This window comes from Eubalaena glacialis, chromosome 10 (genome assembly GCF_028564815.1).
Source record: "Eubalaena glacialis isolate mEubGla1 chromosome 10, mEubGla1.1.hap2.+ XY, whole genome shotgun sequence".
Lineage (NCBI taxonomy): Eukaryota > Metazoa > Chordata > Mammalia > Artiodactyla > Balaenidae > Eubalaena > Eubalaena glacialis.
The window spans coordinates 82,426,638-82,441,252 of NC_083725.1; the positions used below are offsets into that span (position 1 = coordinate 82,426,638).

Below are 14,615 nucleotides of genomic sequence, written 5' to 3' on the forward strand. Positions count from 1 at the left end.
AGAAAAAGAAGGATAATTCAGCACAATAAAATTTATTGAGCTCTAACCAGATGCCAGGCACTAGAAATCAGAGTTGGATACGCAGAACCTACCCTAAGAGACAGCAAGGATTTCATCACTTTATAAAAGTAAAATCAAATGTCATGCCAAAAACAAATGCTATTACAAAATTTTAGAAGATGAATATACAGCTCATTTGAGGAATATTCAAAATAAAAAGAACTTGTCTTGGAAATTCTAATTTACTGTTAATGACAGATGTTTATGTGAATGAAATATTTCACTATTTCACTACTCATCTATCTACCCTTGTGTATATAATCCATGCATTGAATTGAAATGTATTTATTTCACATGGAATACTAAAAAAAAAATCAAGTATTGCAAAAAGGTACACAATTAAGTTTCTCCTTCCAATTCTCCTCCCAGCGGCAACTGCCTAACCTCGTATATTCTTCCAGAGGTAGTCTATTCATATAGAAGCATACACAAAGGTGTATGTAGATTCTCTTTTTTTCCTATATGTTAATGGTAACACACTATACACACTATCCTGCTACTTATTTTCTTCATTTAATATCTTACATATTAGTACATATAGCTATAACTTCATTCTTAAGTTACATAGTACTGTTGGATAAATGTACCGTAATTTAACCTGTTAACGAACATTCCCTATCAGTTTTACAATAACCCAAATAAACATTGCAATGAATATTCTTGTCTCCACAAGCAAATATAAAAGGGTTTTCTCTAAAATACACTATAACTAACTGGAAGTGGAATTGTTAGGTCACAGACTATGGACACTGTGACCTTTATAGATTTTGCCAAATTGCTCTCCAAAAGCTTTGAGTTCTGCCAACAGTATAATTCCCATTTTCTGTATCCCATCAATACCTTATATAATGAGACATTTTAATTTTCAACAATCGGATTGTGAAATGGTATCTTGTATTCATTTACAATTCCTTGATTACTGAGAGGTTGAACATCTTTTTTCAGATGTTTAAAAGGTACTGTATTTCTTTTCCAAAGAATTACCTATTCATATTCTTGTCTACCACTGTGTTGTCCGTTTTTCTACTTATATGAAAAGGTCCTTCATATATTAAGGATATAGATTATAGTTCCCAATCTATTGTTTGCCTTTTGATTACACAAAAAAATTGACCTGTACAAATTTCTATATTTTATGTAGTCATATAGTCTTTTTATACAATTAAAAACAGAAGAAAAAAAAAACTTTCCATATCAGGAACATTGCTAAATCATGAACTAATTCAAGGCATTTAATAAACCATTAACTTGAACTTTACATTGTAAGAGATACCCAGGCAAAACAGAATCAAAGGAGTGTACCCAAGTGATGAGTCTCTGTGAAGAATATCAAGAAGTTTCCCTTTTATATCATTCTCCAATGTTTCTAAGTTGTGTTGCTGTATAATGCTTCTGTCAACTTGAGGAGTGGTATAAATGATATCAAATGTAGGAGAAGGAAAATCAACCTTAAAAATTAACAGAAGTTGATTAAATTACAGCTGAAAAGTCCACATATTTGCTACATTAACTTGTTTTTGATTTTTCTTAGCCATCAGGGTGATAACACCAAATATTAAATTAATGCTTCTGTCCTTTTATTAAAAGTGATTACCATTACTGGTAATTCTCAATAGCACATGTACTACTTGGGATTGGTATAAGTGCATCTTTTACTGTTTCTCAGAAATAGGAAATGGTTTATTGACATTTAAATTAAATATAGATCCTAAGATCGAAACAAGATCAATTAGGCTTCTTTAGTAACAACCCAGATCATGGTACACATATACTTTTCGTAAAGAATTCAAATTTGAACCTTTCCACGTGTCAGGAAGTATCATTACCTGTAACACTATTCTTTCCATCACATATCCTTTTTTGGGGACTGTTCCAGGAACAGGATTTGTATGTGATGAAGTCCAAAGATACAGAAGTTTAGTTCCACATGTTAAAAACCTTCATGAATGTAAACAGAAGAATACTGTGGATTTCATTTTAAAAATTACTTCAAAACTCACAACACATGTTAATGAATTTGAAATGTTAATAATCAAATATTTATTAAGCATCCTCTATATAAAAAGAACATATGAGAAGGAGTCACTCTCCATAGTGTACTTTCACTTCAGTATTTAGGTACTGAAGTATGGGAGTTGGAACAAAAGGAGGGAAGATGAAGCAACATTATCTTGGGAGAATCGGGGCTCAGGATAGAAGACAAGATGGGTGAAGTCTCAGAGTCACCTCTCCCCAAAACAACTTCTATAAATAGGAAGGTGAAGGATAGTCTTTGAAGATCATCTACAGAGGAACACATCTCAAGATGGTGGTTTGGATTTCATAACTGCTCCTTGATTTTTACCATAAGAACAAAAACACATGCCAGGAAAACCAGTATCTACTTTGTGCCAAAGCACTAATCATTTGAGATGAGAAGTTTTATCTGTTTGTGACCAGGGGTCAGCAAATTTTTCTGTAAAGGGCCAGAGAGCAAATATTTGGGGCTTTCTGGGCTATACAATCTCTGTCAAGAGACTCAACTCTGCTAGTATAGTGCCAAAGCAGCCATGAACAATACATTTCAAAAAATGTGTGCTGTGTTGTAACAAAACTGTACTTACAAAAAACAGGCAGTGGTCTGGAGTATGCTGACCCTTGCCCTAGACTACCAATTTATTGTCTACTGAAATTAAAAACATTTACCAATAAAGATATTGATATATCTTTACACAGAAGAAATTTCTGAAAAATAACATGAGACATAAAAGCAGGAAACTATAAACTTCATCAAACTTCGCTCATTTTATTCAAACAGCAAATATCCTTTCCAAAACTAGACTCCAGTCTTAATGTTTTCTCTAGCAGGTTAACAGCCTTTGAATCTTTGGCACAGGAATTCCCTGGCAGTCCAGTGGTTAGGACTCCGCGCTTCCACTGCAGGGGGCTTGGGTTCAATCTCGGGGAACTGAGATCCTGGCAAGCTGCACGAGGCGGCCAAAAAAAAAAAAAAATCTTTGACACATATATTCTGTCTATTTTAGAACCACCCTCACCCTCAACTAGATTATTTGAAGGCAAATTCTCATATTATTTTATCTGCAAATACTTTTATGTATCTCTAAATGATAAACACTTTAATTTAAACATAATTGCAACAGGAACTTCCCTGGTGGCCCAGTGGCTAAGACTCCGCACTCCCAATGCAGGGGGCCCGGGTTCAATCCCTGGTCAGGGAACTAGATCCCACATGCCGCAACTAAGAGTTCGCATGCTGCAACTAAAGATCCTGCATGCCTCAACTAAAAGATACTGCGTGCCGCAACTAAGACCCGGCGCAGCCAAATAAATATTTAAACATAATTACAACAAAATAATTAAAAATAATTACTCAAAGTTATTACCTATCTAGTCAGCACTCAAATTTCTCTGATTGTCTCTAAAAAAAATTTTTTTAACAGTTGGTTTGTTTGAATAAGGATACAAGCAAGATCTAACATGTGCATTGGTTGATATGTCTTTTAAAGTATCTTTTAAATCAAGGGTCAACAAACTCCAGACTGTCACCTTGTTTTGTAAATAAACTTTTATTAAAATAAAGCCACACTGATTCATTCACATATTGCCTATCTATCACTGCTTTTGCCTTTGCTTTTACATTTGTGACAGAGACTACATGACCTACAAAGCCTCAACTACTTCTATCTGGTCCTCTTAACAGAAAGTTGCCAACTCTTGTTTTAATCCATACATTCTTCTTTTTTATCCCCCATTATTTGTTGAAGAATCCAGGTCTTCTGTTCTGAGAATTTTCTATATCCTGGATTTTACTGAGTGCATTCCTCTGGTGTCATTTAGCATGTCCCTTTATCGCCTATATTTTCTGTAATAGTTAGATCTAAAGGTTTGATCTGATTCAGGGTTAGTTATGTGGCAAGAATACTTAATACTTTGTAGGTGGTATTGCATACCACTAGTTCCTGATGCATCAAATAAAGAAGCACACATTGGTATATCTCTCCTTCTGTGATGTGAAGATAATCGGTTTGTTCCAGTGCTATCAGTCTAAATCATCCATTATAAAGTTCCAGAAAACTTAATCACAATGGTTTTAAACAAAGCATTAATAAATCACTGCTTAAATCAATGTCAACCAAGAATGCTTTTGACCCCAGTGGATATTTGGCAATGTCTGGAGACTTTTTTGTTGGCAACTAGGGGGTACTACTGGCATTTAGTGGGCAGAAGCCAAGGATGCTGAAACATCCCACAGTGTACAGGACAGTCTCCCACAGCAAAGAATTACCTGGCCCAAAATGTCAACAGTGCCAAGACTGAGATTTCCTGGCCTAAATCTACTATTTCAGTAGGGGCTGCAAAACTGTGATATTCTGTCATTCCTTCTGCATCTATTAGCTGGAATTTTTCTGTAAAAAACTTTCTCACATCAATTACTTGGTAATCCTGAGACACAACTATAAAGGAACAGCAGCTTAAATGCTTGATTCAGTTTATTTAAAAATGAGTTAAGAACTCATTTATCATTGAGGTTGACTGAAATGCCTGTAAATCATTTGGCTTTCATGATAGTAACTTCATCAGGCTGTATGCAGGTTACACCTTAAACATAAATTAATTTTAAAAGAATTTCAAGACCAGGATTTCTGATCACTATACTACAGTATGTTAACAGACTAAATCATTAACACTTTCTCTATATGTATTAACATAAAATCATCTTCCCTCTTAATTTCTGAGCATTTTTTGAATGTTAAATCCTAACATTACCTAGACTGACTACACTACTTGGCAAAGTCTCAAGATTAACGGCATCAGCTCACTGTTTTAAACAGTAGAGTGCTGGATGCAACTATTTAATTGTCTAACAAAAGTCAACTGCCCTTCCCCTTACTCTTTTGAATTTTGAAAGAATGTCATTCATCCAATAAAAAACATTTATTAACAGTCAAAAACAAGTGGCAAAAAATGATAGTACTTCTCAAATGAAGTAAAGACTCCTGGTGCTTTCAAGAGCACGAAGGTTTTCAAAACTGACTCATTTATAAAAATTAATGATAATGATGTAATTACATTTAATTTTCTCACATAACTATTCCCTGACACTAATTTATCAAAGACAATTGAGGACTTCCCTGGTGGAGCAGTGGTTAAGAATCTGCCTGCCAACGCAGGGGACACGGGTTCGAGCCCTGGTCTGGGAAGATCCCACATGCTGTGGAGCAACTAAGCCCGTGTGCCACAACTACTGAGCCTGCGCTCTAGAGCCCGCAAGCCACAACTACTGAGCCCTCGTGCCACAACTACTGAAACCCACGCTCCTAGAGCCCGTGCTCTGCAACAAGAGAAGCCACTGCAATGAGAAGCCCGTGCACCGTAACGAAGAGCAGCTCCCGCTCATCGCAACTAGAGAAAGCCCATGCGCAGCAACGAAGACCCAATGCAGCCATAAATAAATTTATAGGGGGGAAAAAAAAAAGACAATTGAGAACACAATTCTCCTCCTTTATGTGGCCAATATTCTGTTTTAGAGTAGTCATGGATTATATTTAGCAAAGGGTTCTAAATATACATCATTAATAGCAATTTCTTTTTTTTAAATTTTTTTATTTTTTGGCTGTGTTGGGTCTTGGTTGCAGTGTGCGGGCTTCCTCTAGTTGAGGGGAGCAGGGGCTACTCTTCATTGCGGTGCGTGGACTTCTCATTGCAGTGGCTTCTCTTGTTACGAAACACGGGCTCTAGGCGCACGGGCTTCAGTAGTTGTGGCATGTGGGCTCAGTAGTTGTGGCTCACGGGCTCTAGAGCGCAGGCTCAGTAGTTGTGGCGCATGGGCTTAGCTGCTCCGTGGCATGTGGGATCTTCCCGGACCAGGGCTCGAACCCAGGTCCCCTGCATTTGCAGGTGGATTCTTAACCACTGCGCCACCAGGGAAGTCCTAATAGCAATTTCTTCAACTGCTTTTATCTAGCCTTTGGCAGTTCAGAATTATGTCAGGTGTCAAATAAAATTTGAGCCCAACAAAAGTTATAGAATAAAAAAATCTTAAACTGCCTCCTCACATATAGGGGGAGTGACTATAAGAAAAGAAAAATGTGTGAATAAATGCTATATTTAAGTACACGAGAAAAGAATATTTCAAAAACAAAACTTATGAAGTCAGTGTTTCAAACACCACATGATTTTTAAAATGATTACTGGAAATTCAAACTGTGTTTGTCATTTAAGAGGAAAAAGGAAGTAGAACTAGATCAGCAGAATTTTTTAACTCTTATTTTTTAATTGTTTTATTGTAGGTTAAATAGATCAGTTATTACGTCATTTCCCCAAAACTGTCCCATGGGACACAATATTTTAAAAGATGTATTCTAGAACAAAAAAAGTACCATGGTATCAAATAAGTCTGAGAATGGTAGTATAGGATAATGTTAAGAACACAGACCCTGGGGCCAAACTGCCTGTATTCAAATCCCACTTCTGCCACTTACTAGCTAAGCGCCCAAGGGCAAGGCACTTTGATTCTCCCCTCTGTAAAAAGGGATAGTAATAATGCCTACCTTCATAGGGTTGTTGTGAGGTATATAAGGCTATGTATACAGCACTCAGACTAATACCCAGCATACAGTAAATGCTATGTATTTGTAATTACAGTAATATTATTATTAAACATAGTAGGCTTCTTGACTGCAGAACTTTAGAGACACTTCAATATGCTAATGCCCATTATCATGCTCCAAAATGTTATCACATGCTATATCAAACATTCCAAACTTATTCAATTAAATTTTTTTTTCATTTAGGAAAACGCTTGATGGTCTCATGGAACATATTATTACTTAAAACATAATCAAAATAGTCAGCTGAAAGGCCAGCTACATTATCCCAATGGCTATTAGTAGACACAAAGCTCAAAAGGAATTCCTTTAACCCTAAGGATCAATAAATTTTGCATACATGTGGGACTTCGGAAGATTGAAGGCCAGGGGTCCATAGCAGTAAGGGTAGATCAGTCAGGTAAAGGGAATAATATGCAGTTGTAGACTCTCTTAAACTGGAGAAGGATGGGGAAGAGATGCGAAGAGGGAAAGTGGAGTTTTTGTTTTTTTTTAAATATATCAAAGGAACTTGTAAGACCACGAGTATTATGTCATAACATAATGCTTTCCATAAATTACAATTAAAGAATGAATTGGCTGCTGCTTCTCTTCTGGAATAGTGAGTGGCAAACAATCCTTTGAATACCCATATAGATATGTTCAAACTATAGCAGTACAACTTTGGTTTCCTCTGTGTCTCTGAAATGACCTCCTTTAATCACATCGGAAAAAATGAGGCAACTCATTACCTCATCACGTACATCACTGTTCCCCACTCCACTCTCTAGCCAATTCTGATGCTGCAGGTGTGTCCACAGTAACTCACCATTACAACTCAGTAACACTTACCGTTTAAAGTCAAAAAGAGGTAAAGAAACTTTGCCCAAAGCTTCTGGCCCCTTTCTCTGCTTATTAGAATCAGGGGAACTTCCACTGCTCTGATTTAAAATTCCAAAAAGAGTAAGGTGAAGAAGTGATTCTAATGGCAATTGTGATATCTGGATGGGAAAAATGATTCTATGGGGGGAAAATGTATTAATAGAAAAAACAAATTAGATTGAATATGAAGTTTAACCCTTTAACGAGACTGACAATCTTAGGTATTTTATTTGACTCATCAAATAATCTTTAATCCTGAGTAACCTTTACTTAAGCAGTAAGCTTCGCTAACAAATACTATAAAAATCTTAAATAAATTTCATTAAAATTTCAAACACTTAACATTTCTCTCTTTAAAAATTTGTTAATGCTTTTACTTAAGACTGGCAATGTCAATTTCTAGGCAAAATAATAATCATTTTTATTTCCTTTAGGAAAAGCTAGATGAATGAGTATTTCTGATTCGAGATTTATGTGTGCACATACATACACAGACAGACATATATGTTTACCAGTGTTTTGTTTTTGTTTTCGTTTTTTTTTAAATCTGAAAGGACACGTAAGTCCAACAGTGGTCACTCTGAGGAGCGATGAGATGGTTAAGTGTTAAAAATAAAGTGACGCTTTTCACCCCACATGCATTTTTGTATTATTTGATTGCTTTGACAGACATGTGCTATTTTTATAATTAAAAAAATATAAGAGAAATAGGAAACCATTAAATAAATGCAGAATAAAAAGTAAAAAGTTCTGCAATTGCCTACTTGTCTAAATAATGAAAGCATTCCCTTAGTTTGAAGACAATATTTTAAAAATATTAACAGTGCAAAATATCATCTTGTACACGGATTTAAGATAATTTTTAAAATCTGTTAACCAAGAACTAGGCTTCCTATATACAGTGTTACAGAATAAATACTGAACTAAAGCAATATTATAAAAAACCATCTTTGTAGAATTATACGTAACTTTAACTTGACAAAGGCTAGGAAGAATTGATGGCATGTTCTGCAATTTAACAATATGAAGATTTAAAAGAATATTTCAGATTTTTAAATGAGAATTTCAGTCCATTCTATAGAATTGTATCTAGAAGAGACTTTAAGATATCAGTAAGAATTTAATGAATTTTAATGGAACTTGTAATTAAAAATGAAAGCTGTATGCATAAATGGAAAAAAGTAAAGAACAGGGCATACTGAAAGAATAAAAAGCCAGAAATTTCACTTACAGTTCATCCCATTTAATAAGATAGAAGAAATTCTTATAAGTGCCAACCTTCTTTGATTGAATAGGTTTAAAAAGATCCTTTCCATTGTAAGTCAGGGAACATATCAAGAAGTATTTTTCATAACTGAGAAAAGAAAAGAGATTAATTTAATTTTTATTTGATAATACAAATTAGTTAACTAATCAAATATGTATCATTAGCCATTCTTACCTAAAAGTGACTATTATCTGAAATAATTTGGTTACCATTCACTTTAATTTATGGAAAAACATCTAAAATTTAACTATTGCAAATCCTACAAAAATAGAGGCATAGCAAAGGGAATACCGAAGGGAACATATATCGCTAGGTGCCAGTCTAAAGGAGCCATATTGATACCAGCTGGAGAATTTATCTCAATTTTGTGCTCAGTTAGTTACTAGCTTTAGATTTTAGTTAAATGACACTGAATAATTCTTCATTTCTAGGTAAATTCTAGGAAGTAATAGTACAAACATTTATCTCCCCTAGGTGCTATTTTCCTTTGCTAAGCCACTGAAATAGAGTCAGTTTAGCATATTAATGGTGCATGGGCCTGACTTGCACTGAGCCAGTCTTCCTAATCTATTAGGAGGCTTCCATCCATGGGGACAGATGCTATTGTATTCTTTCACTGGACAGCAATGATTTAGCCCCTAACTGCTACAAGTACAGAGCTGGGTAATACAGTCAGGCAATCTTGTAGGGCAGGAGTTTTAGGTTCAATAAAATTGTATTCTACTAGTACTGTAACTTACTGCTAGGCTTACCCATTAACCATTTTGTTCATACAATCTGTTAATCATTCTAAATATATTTCAAATCTAATCTCACTGGTTCACATAGCTAGCTATTTAATTGCTTTTCTCAACCTTCCCTTTTTTTTTTGGCCACACGGCTCAGCTTGCATGATCTTAGTTCCCCAACAAGGAACTGAACCCATGCCGTGGGCAGTGCAAGCAGGGAATCCTAACCACTGGAACCACCAGGGAATTCCCTCAACCTCTTTTTAAATCAGCGTTGTATTGGGAGTTCCCTGGTGGACTAGTGGTTAGGATTCCAAGCTTTCATTGCTGTGGCCCAGGTTCAATCCCTGGTGAGGGAACTGAGATCCCACAAGCTGTGCGGCGTGGCCAAAAAAATTTAAAAAAATAAAAAATCAGCAGTGTATTAACTTTCTTTCCATCTTAATTATCACTGCGTTGTTTTCTACTGAGTATTTGTTCTCCTCATTAGTGTCCCTAAATTTATTTGTGTGTATACATGTTTTTGTATGGAGGATGTGGAGGGTATTATCCCTGTAACTATTTAAAAGAATGAAATACCTTTAGACACCAATAGTACCCATTTAAATGCAAGTTCCAAGAGGGCAAAGATTTTTTGCTGCCTTGTTTACTGCTGAATCCCTAGTACTAAGAACACTGCCCACAGATGGTGCTCAGTAAATATTTACTGAATGAATTAATATACCACTTTCAAGTCATTATATTATATATTATCTAATGCTCAGTTTATGTTCTAAAGCAGAATTTATGTTTGGTATCTATAACTAGGCTTTATTTTATAGCTATTTTATATATATATATATATATATACACACATAGATAGCTATTATAAAACAATTTCATTAAAAATATTCAATTTGGGCTTTTCAGTTTATACTAGTCTTTTCCAAATAAGTTGAAGGTGGCAAACTTTTTGGCACTGACAAAAAATCAAAAAGGAAAAACCCATATTAAAAATTCAATAGAAGAAATATGCTCTTGCATACTTCAAAGTCTAGCAGAGAGTAAATTGTAAACTACTAAAGAGGGGACAAAAATGTGCTATAGTCCCATTACCCTGGTTCTAAAGGAAAGGCAGAAATAGCAGTCATAAATTGACTAATTTATTAACTAGCATTTGCCCTTGTAAGTTTAAACATATTTTTCTGCCTTTTCTGTATGTAGTGGGGGTGATATTTTTTATTGGAACAGCATCAAACATCTCTGTAATTTTTAGGAAAACCACAAAGGTATCTGGTGGATCACGTATCATCCATTTAAATGCCAAGGTAACAGTGGATGCTCATATTTTTCAAGATTAGATTAGCTTCTAGATAAAGCTATACATATCTTCTTTTAAATAGTTACTTACTTTGATACCCAGTTACTCGAAATTCCATGTGCAGCAAAAATTGTAAACTGGAGCTGTTCCGTTGTGGTCCATGCTTCCTTGATGTTCTTGTTACTGTGGGCACAGTCTACAGAACCCCTACTAGAATTTGCATGGAGTCTGAGAAGATCATAAATTGCTGCAGTTAACTGGTCCATGCTTACTTGAACAGCATTTTCAGGATTCAGTGAGCCTAGGTTTAAAGAAATTGTTAATATAATTCTCTGAAAAAGCAACAATTACTCCTAAAATTTAAGGAACTTCAATACATACCTCTAGTTGAACTCTTGCTAGTGTCTACTCCTCCAGACAGTGAAGTCACCTGCTTACATACATACAAATTAGTGAGAAAATCGCACATGATGTAATATAAAATGTTTACCTTTTATTTCAATACATTTATTAAATTCTATATCAAAGAAATCCTTCATAGGAGAAACTTCCCAAGTATCCGCAGAATAACACAATAAAAAAAGACTGCAAAAAGAAAATGAATATCCCAAACCAAATAAAGAGATGATTTTTAATATGAAGAAAATGCATTTCCATTACTTGCTCTACTATTAGCATGATAAGCATATCCTTAAAGAAACTAAACTCTACTTATAACCATTTAGTGTCTCAAAAAAAACTCTTATAATTATTTGAATTGAGCTCTCCTTCTACTCTCTGCTCCTTTATCCAGCAAATGAATATAATGAATAGAGGCCTCAGACAACATTAGGACCATGGCAGTTTATCACCTCCAAGTGATTTCAGACATATTTTTTAATTTATAAAAACAAGCACATAATAAGAAAGGAAAAAACAAACAAAACACGAGAGACCCAAATTTCTATATACCATAAGAATAGGCTCTCTGTGAGAATGAATGGATTAAGCTAGCTCCTAAACATTTGTTGAGGAACATGCCATCAATATAACTTTTCCTTTCTTTAAATTTATCATGTCTTGTGATCCTTCTCTCATCCTTCCAATCAAAGCTATGAACACCCCTCTGAAAATAGTTAATTAAATCCCCGTGGAAACATCATGGGGAGAACTTTTACTAAATGCAACAGTATGATGTCAAGTGAGGGCTCCTAACCTGGTTGCCTCTGAGGCAATTTAAGTCACTATTACTGAGGCTCCTGGGTCTTTCCAATAGGAAGGAGGTATAGTCCAAAGTAGAACTTCCCCGTTGACAATCATGAACAATTCTTCCCAGAGGGAGGGAAATGTTAGCTATTACTATCCAGGTCCTTCAAGCGTAGTATTACCTTAAAACCCCAAACCAACTCATTTTTGCCAGAGTTCCTCCTCTACACACAAAAAGTTCAGTTGGGCATCCACCTATTCACTGTCAACTCTCACAAAGTTCTTCAAGGCAGTCCATCTCCTCTTAGGAATTCCCCACCTTACCAAGTAAGTGACCAAATCAGCTCAAAAGTAAAAGCCAAAGTTAAAACGGTAACACTTGGGCTTCCCTGATGGCGCAGTGGTTAAGAATCCGCCTGCCAATGCAGGAGACACGGGTTCGAGCCCTGGTCCGGGAAGATCCCACATGCCGCGGAGCAACTACTGAGCCTGCGCTCTAGAGCCCACGAGCCACAACTACTGAAGCCTGCGCGCCTAGAGCACGTGCTCCGCAACAAAAGAAGCCACCGCAATGGGAAGCCTGCGCACCACAACGAAGAGTAGCCCCCGCTCGCCACAACTAGAGAAAGCCCGCGCACAGCAAGGAAGACCCAACGCAGCCAATACATACATACATACATACATACATATATACATAAATAAATAAAATTTATTTTAAAAAAAACAAAACAAAAAAAACAGTAACACTTTGTCTAGCAGTAGCAAAAATCTCCCAGTTTAAGTGATAGATGCTCACTTAAGTACATATTTGCGCGTGATAAAATGCTAATTACTAAAAAATACTCACTTCAGCACTTTTACTCCTTGGAAGATTAACTGCTCTCTTCAGCTTCTTTACCGATTCTGTAATGGCAAGAGTCTCCACACCATCTAAAGCACTGCAGATTTTTCTTACAGCTTTAATTACTTGATCTACCACTTTATGCTGGTTCTTTAAAAATAAAAAGTAAAGTAAACATAAGCATGTGAAAATTAAAGGATCTATTTCAGAGATGAAGTAAAAAACCAGACATTGTAGATGTGCCTAAGAACAGATATCCTTTACTCTTTTGTGATGAAAAAGAAAAGAAACAAGATAGCTTTTCAATTACATAATTTACTTTGAAATAGGAAAAAAGCAGGCCTGGTTAATTTTCACTTTGCCTGTACAATTATTCATATGCAAATGCCTTTAATTTCTTATTAGAATCAGAAGCAAAAGCAATAAATCACTAACAAATTATGAAATCACTTAAAAAAGCTAGAGTTCTTTTAAATTTTCATTTGGGAATAATTTCCACATTAAAAACATCAACACTTCTCGCTCTCCTGCAAAAATCTGGTATCAAAAACCAGGTTGTTCAGATACTGGTCACAAATTAATAACACTGGGCAACAGCTACTAAAAGTGAGTCAACTTTTCAGCATCATTTGCATCTATACAACCATCACTTTCTAAGTCTTGTCTGATGAAAAACTTCCGTGAGGACAATCCCTCCTTACTATTCAACCACAGCTCATTTCACCATGATTCATAAGTATACATGTACAAATATATTATAAAATAATTTACCTGATGAGGATGATTCAAAAATCCTTCTCCACTCCCCCATCATCATTTTAAAGTACATATCTCATTAAGAAACAAAAACATTCTTATATAATGAATTAATTCATCAAATATTTACACCAAACTTAAATGCCAAGTACTGTTAGAATGGGCTAAAACTCAGTACTGTACCATCCCTTAAACATTTAAAATTTTCCACCTTTGAGGCTTGGCTACCATAAACCAAATGTTCTCTTCATCTTCACGCATAAATGAAACCACCTCATTTTCTCAAATACCCAATTACCTTGCAGTCCTCAGATCCCGAAGGTCCCAATTTTTGCTTACTTGACTTGTATTTCTTATTTTTGCTCTTCCACCTTCATGCAAAAACCTTTCCAGTTTTGAGGCTCATGCCATTCTCCTATACTATTCTCCATCATTTTTTATGCGCCAGTTATCAATTTATTGTCTATCAGTTCCAAATCCACCCTTCTTTGCTCTACTTTGTGATACTAGAACTTGACCTTACAAACATTTCTCCTTTGCCAGCTAGCACAATGTTAGGTTTTGTCAATAGAGGGCACTGAAAGGACACTCAAAGGCAATAACAGCAGGAAAGTACTTCTCATCAGGGTTCCAGTCCTCTATTTTTAAATTCAGTATGGAAGCCCAGTGGTCCTCAACAACCCGCTCCAGCTGTACCCTCAAGCCATGCTCCTCCAATCTCACAGCTCTACCAAATTTCTTTGCCATAGGCAACCTGTGTGCTCCTGTGATAGCCATACCCTCTTCAAAGAGGCCAAATTTCAGCCTGGGGCTGAGGGAGAGGCTCTATCATAAGTCCTCAAAGTTCCTTCACTATCCACATTGCTCCTCAACATAGAATTGATAATTGCGCTTCTTTGCACCTGTTACTTCTGGACCCCTTAGAGCAAGGCTGGCACTTTTTAAAGGCCTGACAGCAAATGTTTTAGGCTTTGTGGGTCAAACAGTGTGTCACAATTCAACTCTGCAT

At 35.8% G+C, this 14,615-nt stretch overlaps 1 protein-coding gene across 3 annotated transcripts in view; it reads right to left on the minus strand.

The window, feature by feature from the left end:
• PIK3C2A (phosphatidylinositol-4-phosphate 3-kinase catalytic subunit type 2 alpha) overlaps window positions 1-14,615 on the minus strand; it is a 99,845-nt gene that overhangs the window by 24,656 nt on the left and 60,574 nt on the right. For 2 of the 3 annotated variants that reach the window (XM_061201505.1, XM_061201506.1), the window contains exons 9-15: window positions 12,857-13,000; window positions 11,206-11,257; window positions 10,915-11,125; window positions 8,761-8,883; window positions 7,500-7,667; window positions 1,887-1,998; window positions 1,363-1,508 (exon numbers count right to left, since the gene is read on the minus strand). In XM_061201505.1, the coding sequence (XP_061057488.1) occupies window positions 1,363-1,508; window positions 1,887-1,998; window positions 7,500-7,667; window positions 8,761-8,883; window positions 10,915-11,125; window positions 11,206-11,257; window positions 12,857-13,000 (956 nt within the window). The remainder of the gene's footprint in view (window positions 1-1,362; window positions 1,509-1,886; window positions 1,999-7,499; window positions 7,668-8,760; window positions 8,884-10,914; window positions 11,126-11,205; window positions 11,258-12,856; window positions 13,001-14,615) is intronic. The other variant, XM_061201507.1, reaches the window with a different exon arrangement.